The sequence below is a fragment of the Phascolarctos cinereus genome, unplaced genomic scaffold, assembly GCF_003287225.1.
Source record: "Phascolarctos cinereus isolate Bilbo 61053 unplaced genomic scaffold, phaCin_HiC Scaffold_5;HRSCAF=322, whole genome shotgun sequence".
Lineage (NCBI taxonomy): Eukaryota > Metazoa > Chordata > Mammalia > Diprotodontia > Phascolarctidae > Phascolarctos > Phascolarctos cinereus.
The window spans coordinates 3,122,869-3,140,761 of record NW_027555958.1 but is presented as its reverse complement, the minus strand read 5'-3'; the positions used below and the strand labels follow the sequence as shown (position 1 = coordinate 3,140,761).

General features: G+C 51.5%; 1 protein-coding gene across 1 annotated transcript in view; it reads right to left on the bottom strand.

Annotated features, from left to right (window-relative positions):
• Positions 1-17,893, bottom strand: part of USP40 (ubiquitin specific peptidase 40) — a 69,393-nt gene that overhangs the window by 25,721 nt on the left and 25,779 nt on the right. The window contains 7 exon segments of the mRNA XM_020973354.2: positions 8,216-8,544; positions 9,595-9,665; positions 10,692-10,776; positions 11,944-12,118; positions 12,367-12,448; positions 14,367-14,700; positions 16,870-16,977. Coding sequence (XP_020829013.1) covers positions 8,216-8,544; positions 9,595-9,665; positions 10,692-10,776; positions 11,944-12,118; positions 12,367-12,448; positions 14,367-14,700; positions 16,870-16,977 — 1,184 coding nt within the window.

Genomic DNA, 17,893 nt, shown 5'->3' with positions numbered 1-17,893 from the left:
GGGAGAGGGGACGGCTGAGTGCCTTGTGAAATGGCGTCTCCTTCTGCCTTTCTGTCCACCACGAAGCAAACCAGAATCCTGCTCAAGAGAACTCTGCCTTCGGACTCCTTCAAGCTGCCAGCCACCACGCCCATGCTTCTGTCCCCTATTAGCGAGAGCCCCGCGGCTGTCTTCCCCTTCAAAGTCAAACTCCTAGGAAGGGCCTTTCCCTCATTCCCCAATGTCACCTCAAACTGCTCTGCGAGGTGGCCAAGCGTTGCCTCTCAGCCCTCATCCTTCTCGCCACCCCTCGGTCCCCAGCATCTGACACTGCTGACCACCGCACTCAGGGAGGCTTTCCTGAAACGGCTTTCTGCTGGCTCCCCTGCTTCTTCGGCATCAGCTCATCACCCACGTCTCACCCCAAGGCTCTGCTCTGGCCCTCTCAGCTCATCTCGTGAGCTCCCAAGGCCTTGCCAATGAGCACTGTGGAGGCGACGCTCAGACAGGTGCATGAAGGCCCAGGCTCTCCCTGATCTGCAGTTCCACAACACCAACTGTCAGCACATCCAAAGGACGAGTCTTTATGTCTGCAGACACAGACCGGCTCCTCGTCCAACGTCCTTGCCGCTGCAGCAGCTCCCTCAATTCCGTCACCCAGCCAGGAAGCCACCTCAGGTCTTCTGACACCCCCTTCAGCCCCCTCCCCCTCTAAATCCGATCCGCTGCCAGCTTTCTGTCAATGCCCCCCAGGATTACCCCAGCAGCCTCGGCCACTGAGCAGACATTCTTCAAGTCTCACCGGCCATTCCCCAAGCCAACAAGCCCCTTCCCCGGCTCCTAAAGCCCTTCTCCATCTGGCTCCCACTGCCCCGAACCCGTGCCTGCACTCTGTTTGAGACAAGCCAGCCTCTGCTGTTCCTCGCAGCACAAACGTCCATCTCCCTCCTCCGCGCCAGGAACACTCCCCCTCCTCACCTCTGACCCTCGGGAATACCATCTTCCCTCAAGGGTCAGCTCAAGTTCCACCTTCTGCAGGAAGTATGCCCTGATCCTCCTACACGTGAGTGTCTTCTTCACCCCCCCGGAACCTACTCCTCCTTACTCACTTGGTCTCGTGTCTTCTCTGCCCAGTGCCTGGCCTAATGCTGGGGGAATCACCAGCTGAATAAGCCACCCTACCAGTTAGCTGCAGCATCCTCCTGTTACCTGGTTTCATTAGCTGTGAGAATTTCAATGCTGGGAACTTCCAAGTTAGATTATCAGTGGGATGGAAGGATGGGATGAGTCCCCGTCAACTTTCAAAAACTCCCCAGAAGAATGATGTGCCTGTCTCCACAGACCAACATGCCAAGAACCTTTACAAGAACTCGGCAGCAGACCATGCAGACCCAAACCCGCCCAGCCCCCCGGTGAGGAAGGAGGAGGTAGAGGAAGGTGAGCCCACACCGTGCCTCAGGCAGCTCTGCTTAGGCAGAAAACCAGAGAATAAGGGAAATGAGACAGGGGTCACACCAGCATGTGGAACTCCATTTCCAGGCCTGAAGAAAAGGGGACTGGCAGCCAGCTGGGGTCAGGTCAGTCATCTTCCACAGACTGAGGCCCATGAAAAGTGAATCCCCCATGAGGAAAGAGGCTGAGGTGTAGCTTTGAGGCCTAGCCCCCAAGAGCCCACCATCAAAAGGAAAAGTCAGAAAGTAGGCAGCCACTAATGAATGAAGAAGGAAGAAAACTCATTTAAAAACCCAGAGCACAAGTAGATAAATCAACAGTAAAGGGGAGGTGGCCACCAAGGCATCACAACCACTGCAAATGTCCTTTAATAATTGAGACCCAGCCCTTGGTGGCACAGAGGACAGTGAGGATCCCAAAGGAATGTCAAACCACAATCAGGTGCTCCCAGACGGCTCGAGAGAAAAATCTGAATCTTGAAAACCACTCCAAGGGAACAAACTGGCAGAACTTCCGTGCTCCAAGGCAGAAATCCTGACCCACGGGTGGTGGGTCTCTTCGAAGACACGGACCAGGGAGAGAATGGGAAATGCGGCTCTACGAAAGGGGAGGACCCACTAGAGGGCCCCGGCCTCCCTGCAGGAGAAAGAGATGCTAGAGTCAGGCCGCAGAGAGCCGCTAGGCTCGTGGGCCTTCTGGAAGAACGTGACAAGTCAAAAACCTCACCGCCATAAGAAAGAAGGCCCCCAAGGAAACATCCCTGACTCGTGAACACCGAAAACAAAGGCCAGCCAAGGAATACACAGGGGGCCTCCAGGAAAAAACCCTGTGCTGCAACGCTAAGACATTGGGGGGGGGAGGACGTAATAACTCCCACTGCAAACAATAAATTCTACAGGGGAGCAGGAAGAGGCCTTCCAAACGGAACAAAGATAAAAACCAGTAACACAAAACCTGCAGCCACCAAAAGCTGCCACAGCGAACAGAACACGTTCACCAAAGTAAAAGGGCCTGAGTCCCAAGCCCAAGTGGCATGCCATGCCCGCCTGCAGTTCATTATCAGTGATAGAAAGACAGACGCACCAGAAGCACCCCCCATAAAGAATCCAGGCGGGAGCAGACTACTGCGCCTGCAGTCACCCACACAACCGGAACACAGAAAGGGCAAGCAAATACAGCCAAGAAAACACAAGCGAGGGAATAAATTCACCCTTCTTTATCAAAAGGAAAAGAGCAAAATATAGAATGAAACAAATTCTTGGAGAAACCAGAGCTAAAAGACTTCGGGCATCTTCTAAATGAGACTGAAGAACGTGTGCGCTTCTCAGCATCCCGTGGAACTTTCACAAAACTTCACCACTTCAGGGCACAGGAACCTTGCAAACAATGGGGAAAAAAAGCAGAAAAAGTAGACACGTCTTTTACAGACCACCTTGTAATGAAAAGAGTATGTGGTTCAGGGAGTGCAAACGAAAGACAGAGATCTGAATGGAGACTTAACAAAGAAATCCTGAGTAACAAGTGGGTCAAAGAAGAAATCACAGAAACAATTAGTAATTATGTAAAAGACAATGATGATGATGAAAGCACATAAAATTTCTAGGATGTGGCTAAAGGAGTCTGGGGTAGGAGTGGGGTGAACAACATCCCTAAAAACATACATTAACAAAACAAAAAACTTTTAGTCAGCCCAATTAAAAACAAGGATAGAAAAATCAAATCAATAAAATAGCAAATGATCAAGCTAAAATCATAACTAAACCTGAAGAAAAACAGAACTATCAGAACTCACTAAATAGAATTATATACTACCAAAACTGAGAACACCAAAGACACAGAGGAATACATTTAAAAAAAATACCCAATCGAACAGAAAACCAGAGACCCTAAAAAATCCAATTTCACTAAGGAAATAGAACTTAGCTCCAAGGAACTGCCAAAGGAAAAGATTCCCAGTACTAATGAACGCACAGGAAAATTAATACCAATGACAGACAGAAAAAAATGAGAAAGAAAGGGCTCTACCCAACTTCTCTTTAATCATATATAGCGCTAATGCCTAAACCACAGGAGAATAAAGCAAAGCCAGGAAGGAGAACTACAGCCCAGAATCAGGAACATATGAGGATTCAAAAATTGTAAATAAAATCCCATTAAACAGAATACAGAAACTTGCTGAAGAAATTGCTCAGCAACACCAAGTGGACGTCAGACCCAGGACACAGGGATAGCGCGTTAGAAAAACAATCAGCAAAATTAATCTCATTAAAACCGAGACATGCCAAACCTCAAGACCACCTCAAGAGTTTCAGAAAAAGCTTAGGACAAAGTACAACATTCTTTTTTGCTAAAAAACAAACAGACAAACCTCAAAGTATACACCTAAAGAAACGTTTTGGTTTTTTAATGTAAAGAATATCTATGTAAAACCAAAGCTTCTCATAGGTGACTGGAAACCACAAAGAAGCTTTCCAGTGAATACGGGAGCACGACAAGGATGTCCACTGTCCCTGCTATTATTTCACACATAACTAGAAACTCCAGCAACGCCAATAAGAAAAGAGAAAAGAATTAAAGGTATAAAGATAGGCAAAGAGCAGACAAAACTATCCCTATACACGGATAACATGATGCTTTACTTAGAAAATCCTAAGGAATCAGCAGACTTACTGAGACAGCGGGTTCTGCAAAGTTACAGGCTAAAAGAAAAAATCCACAAAAATCAGCAGCATTAAACCCAAGAGGCAAGAAAGGGCAATCCCATTCAACACAGCTTCAAAATGTGTAAAGTCTTTGGGAAGCATTTCACCAAAGCACATTCAGTACTAGTTTCAATTATAAAGTGTTCCTTAAGGAGATAAAGAATAATTTAAATAGCTAGAGGAATATTCAATGTGCATGCCTGGGCCATACCAATATAATAAAAATGAAAACTACCAAAGTTAATTTACAGTTTTAATGCTATGATAATCAAACTATCAAAGGGATACTTCACAGAACTCAATAAAGTAGTAACAAAATTCACTTGGAAAAATAAACGATTTAGATTATCAAGGGAAATTATGAAAAGTGGGAGGGATAAGGGGAACAGCACTTCCAGATGTCAAAGATTATAAAGCAGCAACCATTTGGTTAAAAAATAGAGAAACAAATCAATGGAGCAAACTAGATAATGCCTAGAGATGGAGGGTCTTGTTCATGAAACAGCCAGGAGGCCAGTGTTAGTGGATTGAAGAGGACATGGGGGAGAGTAAGGTATCAGAAGACAGGAAAGGAAGGAGGAAGATGGGTGATGAAGGGCCTTGAAGACCAAACAGAGGATTCTGTATTTGATCCTGGAGAAAACAGGGGAGTCGTTGGAGCTTCCTGAGTAGGGGTCGGACCTGCACTTTAGGAAAATCACTTTGGTGGCTGAATGAAGGACAGAGTGGGGAGAGCCACGAGGCAGGCACTCTGAGCACCCACGCCACCCCCACCCCTATCCCTTGCCCAGCAGCTATTGCAATAATCCAGGTGTGAGGAGATAAGGGCCTGCACCCAGGTAAGGGCAGTGTCAAGGAGAGAAGGGAGTGGTGTGTTCCAGAGATGCTGCAGAAGTGAAATCAACAAGAGGTGCCGCAGAGGCGAAATTCACAAGAGATGCTACCGGAGATGAAATCTACAGGCCTTGGCACCATATTGGATATGGGGAGTGAGAGCGAGTGAAGAGTCCAGGATGAGTCCTAAGCTGGGAGCCTGAGAAGCTAGGAGGATGAGGGTGCTCTCTGCGATAATAAGGAAGAGAAGAGCAGAGAGAGTTTAGGAGGAAAGATAATGAGTTCTGTTTTGGACATATTGAGGTTAAGGTGCTTACTGGACACCTGGTTCAAGACGTCTGAAAGGCAACTGGAGACGCAAGACTGGAGCTCAGCAGAGATTCTGGGGCAGGAAGGGTAGGTTTGAGAATCTTCTGAACAGAGGTGGTCATTAAATTCACAGAACTGATGAGATCCCCAAGTGAAATAGCATAGAGGAGAAGAGGTCCAGGAGAGAACCCTGAGGGACACCTGTGGTTAGAGGGTGTGACCTGGAGGAGGACCCAGCAAAAGAGACCGAGAAGGAGTGGTCAGAGAGTAAGGAGAACATGGAGAGACTAGTGACCCAAAAACCTAGAGAGAAGAGAGTATCCAGGAGGAGAGAGTGAGCCACAGCGTCCAAGGCTGCAGTGGGGTCAGGTAGAACGAGGACTGAGAAAAGGCCATGGACTTGGCCACTAAGAGATCACTGGTTAGTCTGGAGAGGGCAGCTTCAGTGCAATGATGGGGTCAGAAGCTAGACTGTGTAAAGGGGTTAAGAAGAGTGAGAGGAGACAAAGTGGAGGTACTTGTAGGTGGTCTTTTCAGCCACCTGTTTCTGCCACAAAGGGCAGGAGAAATATAGGAAGATAGCAGGGACAGAGGGGTCAAATGAGGGCTTTTTTCAGGATAGGGGAGACTCAGGCATGTTTGTAGGCAGTAGGGAAAGAGCCAGGAGAGAAGGAAAGATTGAAAATAAGGAGAGAGTGGGAATGACAGAGAGGGGGGACGAGGTACAATGGGATCACCTGAGCAGATGGAGGGGTTAACCTGAGTAAGGAGTGAAGCCACCTCATCACATGAAACAAGGCTGAAGGAGGGGCAGAAGGAACTTGAGTGATATGAGATGAGGAAGGGAAGAAGTGGGCAATTCATGACGAATAGCCTCAGCTTTTCTGTAAAATATAAGGTAAGGTTCTTGACCGAGAGAGAGAGGAAAGAGGGAGGAGAATTGAAGAGGGATCAGAGGGTTTGGGAGAGCTGCAGTGGAAAGTGGGGCAGGGAGCTGATAAGGGAGGTAGATAGAGTAGGATTGCCTGGCAGCAGTGAGGACCCAGCTGAGGTTGTAGAACATAAATCTGTAGTGGATCCAAGCTGAATGGGGGCAGGTGTGTAGGCGCAAAGGCAATGAATGATAGGAATGATCTAAGGCTGAGGTTTGGGTGGACATAATCAGTGATATGAGGGGGCCAGGGATTCAAGAGAGAAGGACAGGGTAGAGTTAAATTGGCTCACCAAAAAGACAAGATGGGGAGAAGAGGAGATAGGGGCCAGTGCAGGGAAGACAGCCTGGGAGAGAATCAGGGGCTCAAGGAATTGGAGAGGTCATAGTGAGGATGATGAGTACGGTTGTGTAAGAGAAAGCAGAAGGAGAGGTGGAAAGCCAATGGATTCTGGTCAAAAATGGGGATTTTGGAAATCTTGAACATGGAGGTGGTACATTTGTGGGTGATGACAAGATCAAAGGGATGACCATTTTGTTTGTGCTAGGGTGGGGTGGAGGAGTGGCACTTTGGAAGTAGGCAGGCTGAAGAACGGAGCAGCTAGGGAGTTTGAAGGAGAATAGTACGTATCCTGAAGTCTCCAAGCACGAGGGCAGGAGTTGAGAAGGGGACAAAAACTCCAAACCAGGTCGGTAATGAACTCATTGAGGAAGGAAGGGGAGTGACCTGGATGGGAGGAGGGGGGAAGAGTGTCCTGTAGACAATGGCCACCAAGCTTTTCACGGTGGAGATGAGTAGCATGAACTTCAAAGGAAGAGGTGTGACAAAAAGAGATATGAAAAGGCACTTCCCCCAACTCCTAGGGTGTCAGGTGTTCACATTTTATTAATTGGCCAGCTCTGCTCATTGCTTTTCCCTTCCTTTTTTTCATCTAAAAAAAATTCCTGTTCTATGGGATGGCTCTCTGGGAAAGAAGGGGAAGGATTCAGGGGGAAACTGAGGTGACGGAAAAACAAAAGATCAATATTCTTTAAAAAAAAGAACATCAGTATTAGAGTGAGTGACTTCTTCAGAAATTCTGGTCAGACAATGCTGGTCTTCAAACAAAGCATTCACATTTGGAGTCCCTATAGCTAATATTTATTATTTATAGATGGTCTCAAAACAATGATTCTTAATCTCCTCTGCCTCCTTCTCCCCCCATCAATGTGGAAATAGAAGGACTCACACAGGCCCAAGGGCCAACCCTGAATCTGTCTTTGCTTCGTGGACGGTGGCCAGTGGATGGCTACACCCTCGAAGTGCCCAGAGACAAATGACGCACATCTGTCACCATGCTCCCTCAAATGCCATACTAAGGGCAGGCAGTGTAAGTGAACGCTCCTGAAGCGCCGCGAGTCCACTGGACTAAAGCTTCTGAGAAGGAACACAGACATCTGTACTGACAAAGGCTGGAAAGAACGCATTTCGCAGAACCTGACGTTAGAGAACTGAAGTACCATTCAGGGAAGAGCACACCCCTTGTTTTATGGGGGACCTAGGAGTCAAGAATTCCATCACAGACCCAAAAGTACAAGCAGAAGGACGGGGAGGGAAGGGAAGGAGAGTTGACCAGGGTGGGACCAGAATGAGCCACAAGGCAACAGGCCCCAAGGGACCTCGCCAGTGAGCACTGCTGTCCCAGGAGACATCATACCTGCCTCAGCCAGTTTTCCACTCATTCTACTGAGTGACTGGTTTCTATGGGAACACATCTCCAATTTGTAACAGAAAAACAGATCTATCATTACAGAAACCTGCTTCTTGGTCCACTGCACCCTAACACTGTGTCCTTCACTCAACACACCATGTGCCTCAGAGCCACTCAGACCCAATCCCTTACAATCTACCTACTGTGTCAATGATAAGCATGGTCATTCACAAGAAAGCGTGCAGATCGAAGGCCTGGTGGTCAAATCCACTTTATACAGCATGAGCAGCAGCTCACCTGTTCCCTCAGTCAGTTACCTTTGGTCATAGCTGCTGGAGCTTAATATCCACACGGAGCTGCCATCTTGAAGGCCCTGCTCTCTGAATGTCTTTCCAAAGTTCTCCCTGGGAATGACTGACCAGTTCTCTAACTCGAGAATGTGAGAGCCTGTAATGTTCACCAGGAGGATGCCAACAGGGGATGCTAAGGCTGTGAATATGGAGCCAACTTCAGCATTTGAGGGAAACACATGGTGGAGTTCTACAAATGGCTGCCCCTTTTCTCCGTCACTGCTACTTGTCAGCTGAAGGATATTCAAAAGGATGGGAAGAGCGTCCTCACCAACTGGAATCCTGACCCCACCAACCTGTGGAGCAATGTCGAGATGAAGGAGAGTCAGACCCTAACTGACTAAAACAAAGTCTAATACAGTGAAAGTTTACGAATGTAACAGCCTCAAATGATTCCTAAGCAATGAAAATGTTATTCTATTGTCCCTGGGATAGCAAGTCAACAGATCACGCCTTAAAAATCTCCTGGCACTCCTTTCCTGTTCGTCTTCATCTGACCCCTCTGTGAAGATGGAAGCAATGAGTACCCTCCTCCTCGCTCTCCATGCAGCCAATCTCTCCCTTCAGTTCATCCTGGATGCCCCTGGCCATTGCTTACTCTTCCTGAAATTCCATCTTGCTCTCACACCCCCATCTCTGCCCAGACGCTTTCAGAGCCTGCCCTCTTTGCTGCCAGACTGAGCCCAAACTCATCAACCTATAACTTAAGGCTCTTCTCAACTGGCATTTCCGACGTTCCTTTGGTTAGGTCCCAATACCAAACTGGCCCCTCTAGTGGAATCAGCCTCCTGAACCTTTTCCTCTGACAGCCTCTGGTCAGGCTCTGGCCCCAGCTCAAACACATTCAATTCCTTGCTACTTAAACTCATCCCACATGTGAGGGCCCAGTCCAATCACACCTCTTCTAAGGAGCCTTACCCTAGATAGCTAATTACATCCACTTATTGCCTGTACAGTCACTTTGGCATGCAAGGCTGTGTCTTATACTTCTCTGGGGGCCCTCACATACCCTAACACAGCGCTAGGAACAAAGCAGGTGCTCCAGAAAGCCCTAATGAATGAATTGGCATTTCAAGCTCAACAAATGAAAAGCCATCTTCACAAAACAATATTTTTCAGTCAAATCATTTTCAAATTGCAGCTCTGAAAGATGAACTAGAAGTAGGGCACTCAATGCAAGCAGACAGCAGCAGTGCGGCCAAGATTCCTTAAATCTTTTCCCAGTTTCCTAACTTCTAATTCTTCTTGCATAATAGAACAATTCTTTAAACTGTTAGCAGGTTATCTTATTGCAATGATGTTAAAGTTTTAAAATTATAATAAAGATTTCCTGAAGTATGTTTTACCTCTATCCCATTCCACACAAAGATGTCTTCCCCATCGGTCATTTCAATTTCATGCAATGTCAGTTCATCTCCTACAAAGATGGGATCACCAGTGAAACCACTTGTCACCACCATGGAAAAGAGTGTTCGCCTCCTCTCAGCACCCGGCCCTTTTCAGAGCATTGGTAACACAAGGGGTACTTTGGAGAGACAAAGGCAATTGATAACCCTATTTACTTCTCAGCCAGCCGACTGATAACCCTGTCTCTGTCTCAGAATGATGCTGGCTGCCGAGGCTTCCCCCAGCGGCAGGAGGTGTCCAAGAAGTCGAGGGCTGAGATCCCCCCAGGACACACTTCTAGCAGAGAAAGAGAGTGCCTGTCCCAAATGGGCACGGCAGCACTGGGGAGCTGGACAGGTCAGTTACACCCATGCTCCTTCTACCTTAGAATCGCTGGAAATGCCATTAAGTGGACTTACTGCTGGATTCCACAGTGAGCAGGGCTTGAGGAGAGTGCAGATAGATGGAAAACAACGAATGAAGATGACAGGCAGCATGAAGCTTTGACATAATGTGGGGCTCCCCTCCCAACTCCCCAGCTCGCGGGAGGCCCCTCTGCACACTGAGGGCCAGAGGCAGGGAGGGAAGGGCCCAGGGCGCCTCTGTCCAAGGTGCAGCAGATGGAAGGAAGCACATATGGGAATTCTATGTCTTGCTCTCAGCTCTGCCGTGAGCTGAGGGCCACACTGAGCCAGAAATGAGGGTGTTGAGCACATGGACCAAAAAGGCACAGGCCACATGACCAATGCAAAGTACTGCTCGTGCAAGGTGGCAGGAATTAAGCCCGTCTCCTCACTCAGGCAAAGACTCAACGTCCATTTCCCTAACCCCCCACCCCAGCAAGGTGGAAGGGAGGGCGCTGGAGGTCTCCCAGCTCTCAGAGCTCTCGCGTCTCAGAGGGCATGTTAAGGCAGAGCCTTTCAGACCCCAGAAGCCCTTTCTGGGCTCGGGCTGCCTCCAGTCCCCCGCAGCAGGCTCCATCTAAGGGGTGAGGGCAGACAGGGATAGGCTGGACAGCCAACTCAAGTCCCGGGGGTGCCGAGGACAAGGGGCCTACCTTCGAGGGCCTGGCAAACATGGAGTCCCGCAGGCACAAGCTTGGCAAGGCTGAGCACCAGATCCCCTTCCCAGAATTCCAGGAGCTGGAGATGAAAGAAGAGAGAGATGCACAAAGTCAGAGACCAGAAACAACTCCAGGCTGACCTGAGGGAGCCTCCCTCACAGAGTCCTGAGATGGTGGGGGAACCCACCACCTGCTCAGATACTGTCAGAAGGCCTGCTTCCGTAAGCCCCTGGAAATCCTGGGGAAGACGCAGTCTAGGCCTGAGGTGCCAGGCTCTCATGCAGCCATGGTGCCCATGCTCACGGTGCCCACAACAAAACAGGCCCTGAGACCACCTAGAAGTGGAGGACAGCTTGCCAAGGAGCGCTACGTTCAAAAGGTAACACCTCGGGGGTCATTCTTCAAAGGAGCTCAGCTAGCACCCGACTGTCAAACGGCATCTGACCTCGAAAAATACTTTTTCCTTCTCCCTAAAAATGACCCAAGCCTGGATACAGGGGAAAATACACGTCGCTGGAGGCGGAGGCCCTGGGCTTAAACTCCTGGCTCTACCCATGTGACTAGAGGCAAGTCACTGCTCATCTCTGGGACTCAGTTTCCTCACTTGTAAACTGAAGGGGGTGGACCCAATAAAATTCTGGCACTGTTATTAAAAACACTGACAGATGGTCCAGACCCATGACTCTACTGGCCTGGCTAATTCCCAGTGAGGAAACACACTCAGCCAACACAGATCAGCCCTTTCTCTGCTACGTGCAATCTCTAAGAGCTCCTGAGGCACGAAGAGGTTCATGGAGTCGTCACACGGCTCACTCAAACACGTCAGAGGCGAGATCTGAACCCAGCGCTTCCTGCCTCCAAGGCTGCCCCTCAATGGACACCTTGAAGAAATGATTAAAGCAAAGGCCCATGAAAGCTGTCTCAAGTCTAACACTTCTGCTGAATCACCACCTGCTTCTGGCAACGTCACCCTCACCAATGAAATAACCTTAAGGAACAACATGGCACCAGGCTGATCTTCACCTCAGTTAACGAACCGCCCACCGGGCCAGCAGGCACAGCGGGGCCCGGAAAGGGGAGCCACGCCAGGGCTCAGGGAGGGCCGAGGGGCTCTGGCACGTCCACTTCCACTCTCCCCACACAGGCGACAGCCCTCCCCACGCCTCGGGCTGAAACAGGAGAAGCAGTCACCAGCATCTGGGCCTTGACGTGCAAGCAGGCTGAAGGCCACGCCAATGTACGTTACCTGAAATACCAACTGCCGAAGATCACCTACAGTTTTCCGTTTATCAATGGTCAAGTCCAACATGCAATCTTCTGTTACGGAAGAAGAGGGGTGCAGGGCACCATCATAAAACTCGTAGCAAGGGCCCAGGTGGAGATGTAGGTCTAGAGTGTTGACCACAGAGTCATAGTCTGCCCTAGAAAGCATCACAGCCAAAGAAGGGATCAGTACTCGAAGACTCTCCAAGTCGCTCGAACGCTAAGAGTCTCCTCCCCCAAAACTCTACAACCATGAGTTTAACTGGCTTCCACAGACCTTCAGGAGATGCCCCACGAAGGCCCCTCCTCAAGGCCCACCAGCCTGGAGCTGAGCAGAATCCAGCCCGGCCAGTCCAGCTTGACTCTGGGGAGGCCCACGGCCTGCCCCAGGCCAGGGCAGACTCACCTCTTCTTCTGCAGCTCCCTGTTGGCCTCACGCACCTCCCTCAGCAAGTGACCTGGAACCTTGTACTGCGGGTTGGACTGAGCTGCGAACAAATGCCCTCGTCAATCTGAGGTCAGCCAAAGGACAGCAGATCCAGAACATCAGTCCCAGCCTACGCCCCGAGGGCCACTTCCCGGAGCTGGACCTGCGTCGTTGGGGATCACCCTCATCACTCTGCTCCTTGGCCACGAGGCCTCAATGGGCCAGTCTGTGGGGCCATCATGAACCACGGGCTAGGCTGCTCAGTGGCCACATCTGGCTCCACCATGCCCCTCGGGCCCCTGGGGCATGCCCACTGTCTGCCACCGAGTCTTCCTCTGCGAAGACCCGTCACTCAACAGGGATCGACAGCCCCTCCCGGAGGTATCCAGCCACGCGCACAAGTACCACTCCCTACTGACCCAGTTCTCAGCCTGTCCCTTCACTGATCAACCGGCACACATGGACTAAGCTCCTACTACATGCCTAACACTCTGCTAGGCAGAGGGCACAAAAGGAAAAAAATAGCCCCTGCCTTCAGGAAGCTTCCATTCTACAGGGGAGACCACACGAATGCTTAAGATATAATTACCTCCGTACCCCAGAGGTTCCCTTAGAGGGCCAATGAGCTCAAACGAGATAGCCAAGGGCTTTGGAAGCCTCCAGGGTTAGTCTGGGCTGTGTCTCTCTCCTTGAGAGAGAAGGGTGGAATGCCACGCTACCCCACCAGCTCACCGGGCAGCAAATCCCTACTTTCATGCAAGAGGGGAGGAGGGAGGAAGACCGACAGGCCAGGGATGCCTGAAAATTCATCCCGCGACAAAGTTGGGCCATGCCTACAAAGGCCCATCATGCTTAGCCCTCACGGGCTCCTCCAATAAAAACCACTCCCTGACCAGACCATACACGCCCGGCATCCCAAGGGGAAAGGCGGCGGGCAGAGCCTGTCTCCATCAGCCCACAGGATGGAGACGCCCAAGATCTGCCTACGCCCTCATCTAACAAACTTTTGGCATTGAACTCCCCCTCCCCTAATACAGGCTAACAGCTCCTGTGTGGACTGTAGTCTTAATGAGAGGCACTGGGGAAAGACTGGACCCAACACTGGCCTCAAAGCCAGAACACGAGGGGTCAGGCCCCACCTCTGACCCAGGCCGTTCGCGTGTGTCCGGAGCCATCATTCACTCTCCCAGGAACCCCAGCAGCTCCCTCAGCTGCAAAAGAGGGCACCCAGGAATAATGACAGCCACAAGTGCACCTACTGTGTGCCGGGCCCTGTGCCTCTACGTGCTTTACAATGCTTACAACTTGGGGCAGCTAGGTGGCACAGTGGATACAGCACGGGCCCTGAAGTCAGGAGGACCTGAGTTCAAATCTGGCCTCAGACCAAACACTTGACACTTACTAGCTGGGTGACCCTGGGCAAGTCACTTAACCCCAACTGCCTAAAAAAAAAAATTCTTACAACTGATCCTCACAACCACGCTGGGAGGGAGGCACAATGGGGATCATCGCTTTACAGAGGAGGAAACTAAGGCAGAGAGAGGTTTAGCGACTTGCCCAAGGTCTCCCAGCTAGTCAGTGTGTGAGGCCACATTTGAACTTGGGTCTTCCTGAGCCCAGGCTCAGTGCACTGGGCACTCCTACACCTCGCTGCACTGGCAGGTAGAGTCTCACCAGGGACTTCTCTGATCAGCTGAAGGACTGGCCTGGTGTAACCACCCTGACATGACCGCGCCCCGATCTGTGGGGACTGACCTAGACACCAGTAGAGACTGTGCCCTGTTTGCCTCTAGAACCCCCTGGCCTACCCCAGTGCCTGGCCCACAGCAGGGTGCCGAGGACCTCTCACTCTCCAGCCCTCCTGCGAGCCCTTCCTCAAAGAAAGGAAATCACCCTTTGTGCCTCACGCTCCCCACGACCAAAGCTTGGTTCTTCCTGTTCCGGAGAGAAACTAAGAGCAAGAAGCCCGTGCCCCGTACCTTCTCGAGGCCTCTGCAGCTGCGTCTTTCGGTAAAACAACATGTAGGCACTCTCTTTTCCCTGGAATTGCTTCTCAATGTCTGCTTCCCAGATGGGTTCCACTTGAGAATCATTTATGTCAAACCAATGAGGGCCTTCAGGGCTGACCTCTGGCCACAGACCCCCAGCAGGCTCTGTTCCAGAAGCTGCAGGGCCCTTGCCGTAGGAAGGGGCCTCGAGGCCAGGCTGCTCATGCTCAGCCAAGGGCGGCTGGGGAGGGCTGGCATCCCTCCTGAGACAGACCTTGCTGGGATTGGAGCTGAGCAGAAACACATCAGAATGGGCGTGCAAAAACTGAATGGGAAGAAAGAAATAAGGACACCAATTAGCCATGACCTTGGACGATGACCTCATGGCCACCTGAGGAGTCAGGGACCCCAGAGAGGACCACGCCCAGAGATGGCAGGGCCGGGAGGGCCTGGATGGACCAGGAAGCTGGGAAGGAAGGGCCCCGAGATGTTCAGCCTCATTTTACACATGAGGAGACAGAGTCTGGTGAGGAGGCAGATTCAGACCCCCTCCTCCAGACTGTGGGCTGGGGGCCACAGGTCCATCGTACTCCCTTTGGGGCAAAGGGCGTGATGACCCTGGTGTCCTCTGCTCTACCCACTTGAGGTCCATCTTCTCCATCCGCAAAGAGGACAATGATAGAGACAGTCAGAGCAGGGTCCTGAGCAAGAGGGTGCCCACAAGCCCTCTGGGAACACAGGAGAGAGAAGAAGAAAAGACCACGTGCCCTGCTCTGGGCACTCGGATTAAATGCTAACCAGAATCTGCCCCAGGGCCCCCTCACAGCCACAACGGGAAGCGGGAACGCCCACCCCACCCCCCAACCCCAGCAAGAGCCTGCTGAAGCAGGACAACAGCCCCTGGCCTCACTTGTGCCCCAAAGTGACTCAAACGTGTTGGAGCAAGAGCCATTTGCCAACATACAAACGGGAAAAGGAAGCGCACGGGCAGTTTCCAAAGGAGGAAATCCAAGCCATCCCCAACCCTAGGAAAGAACGTGCCAAAAAAATAAGAGCAAGGCACACTGAAAGCCCCTCTGAGGAGCGGCGGCCTTGGGCCTGCTGGGGAGCCTCGGAGGCTCAGAGCCCAAAGAAGAGGCAGCGGAGACTCCGGCCACCTCAAGCTACACGTGGAACGCTGCTGAAAAAATGACCTCACTTATACTGGCATTTCTAAAACTTCAAAGACAAGCCTGCTTCCCTCTGCCCATCTCTGGCCATCTTCGAGGACCTGGCCAACTGGCCTATCCTGCCCCCAGCCCAGCACTAGGCCCACTGCCCGGTGCCAACACCCCCCCCGACAGGGTGCACCCCACCCACACGCTCCAAGTTTGTCCTCTCTAGCTCTGAGCACAAGAATCAAAGCAAGCCCAACTGCTATCGCTTCCAGCAGGGAGGGTCCCACAGCCACCCTACGGCCACAAGTCCCCTCCCCGACTCATGACCTTCCCACGTTCGGCCAGTAGGCCTGGGGGAGCGGGGACAGTGAGAGTTTGCTGCCCCAGGGGGTAGCCCTAAAACCCAGCCGCAGGCCTCCTGGGGGAGGCTAACTGTCCCCTCCAGTCCATCCTCCACCTCGTGGTGTAAGTGTTTTTCCTGAAGTGCAGATTTGATCACGTCACCTCCTCGGAACTCCTGTGGCTCCCTATTACCTCCAAGATAAATACAAACCCGTTTGGCTTTTAAAGCTCCCTCCTCCCTTTCCAGTCCTCTTATGCTCTCCCACCTACTCTTTGAACCAGTGACTCTGGCCTCCTGGCTGTTTCCTGAACAAGACACCCTCCACCTCCAGCCTCTGGGCATTTTCTTTGGCTGTGCTCCCTGCCTGGGACACTGTTCCTCCTCATCTGCCACCTCCTCCAGGAAGCTTTCCCTGACTTCCCCATATGACAAGTGCCTTTCCTGATTGTCTCCAGTGCATTCTTTCTACGTATGTCTGTACACAGTAGCAGGCATGTTGTCTCAGTCATTAGACTGTAAGCTCCTTGAGGGCAAGGTTTGCCTCTCTTTGCATCCCACAGTGCCCAGCACACAGTACGCACTTAATCAATGTTTATTGACTGGCTGACCTCCTACTAAGTGCACAGCTGGTGGCAATCTGACTCAGCAGGAAGGTGGTAAGCAGTCTGGACAATTCACACTGATGACCATGCCAGCTCGGGACCTCAAGGGAGGCTGAATTTAAGATGGCAGAAGCTGATTCATCTTGTCTAATGGGCCACAGAGTGCTGGAATAAGATGCAACCAAAGCCACCCATGCAGGCCCCTGAAGTCCCGGATATGGAAGGGAGCCGGTGCTGCCCGGTCTGCCGGGTGAAAGTGAGCATCCCTTCCAGAACAGGAAGGAAGGCCGGCTGTTCCGCTGGCGGAGGGAGGAACCGGGCTCGGCCAGAGGCGACCCTAGCTCCGGTTCCAATGTTCCTGAGGTTACCTGGGAGGGCGGGGCTGCTGTTACCTTCAGGAGGGGACCATGCTGCTTCCTATACTTCTTGTTCCAGGATATTTCTATGCTAGCCAAGAGCTTCTGACCCAGCTGGTCCACAGGAATCAGCTTATTTTCCTCCTTCAGAAAGAAAGATTAAAACGCATGAGAACAAATGTGCACAAATGAAACCCAGGAGTACAAAGGGGGAAGACGCACGCTGAGAATCGGGGAGGTGCCCACGTCCAATTCGCTCATCACCACTCACAGAAAATGTGCCAGGAGGGGAGGTGCCCAGGCAGCAAGCCAAAGGACTCCTGCCCTCAAGGAGGCTACATCCCAGGACCGCAACGAAAGCTCAACCACCCACTTTCCCCCCGCAATTCAAAGTCTCCAGGAGAAAGCCAGGGTCATGGGGCCGAGCCAACTACACACTCCATGTCTGGGGCATCTTGTGAGTGTCCTCACTGTGCCCCACCCGGAGGTGACAAGGCAGACAGAACGGGGCCCTGAGAGGACACGACCACCAGGCCCCTGACTCAATGTGTCCCTACTGGCTCCGTCTCCCCAGCCTGGTTTCTGGGGAGAACAGAACCCATAAGCCATCCAGGGCATCCAGCCGACAGCACCGCCACCATCCCCTGGCTAACACGCCATCTCGCCTTGTCCCTCCTTCCTCCTGCCAGCTCTGAGTGGCCCGGGAGCAGGGGAAGCTAGTATTAGTTAACTTTGCTCCTCCAAACATCTCTGCTTGGCAGCCCCTGAGGGCTTCCCAGCTCTGAATCATCACAGGCTCTTCTCTCATCCAGTAAGTTGTAACTATCATTCCCTGAGGCAGGGTGAGTTTAACTGCTTCCCAAATCCTCTCCCTGGCTCCCCTGTCTGGCTCACCTGCTCTCATCTCTCTACCCATCAAAATTCTTCCCATTCCCCAAGGTCTATGCTCCAAAAGGTGAGCCTTGCAGGCCCTCCAATTCCTTTCTGGACCCTGCTCGCCCTCACTCTCCTCTGTGCATGGAGCCATCCCGGCTGAGGGGCCCTGGGCTCCTCTCTGACC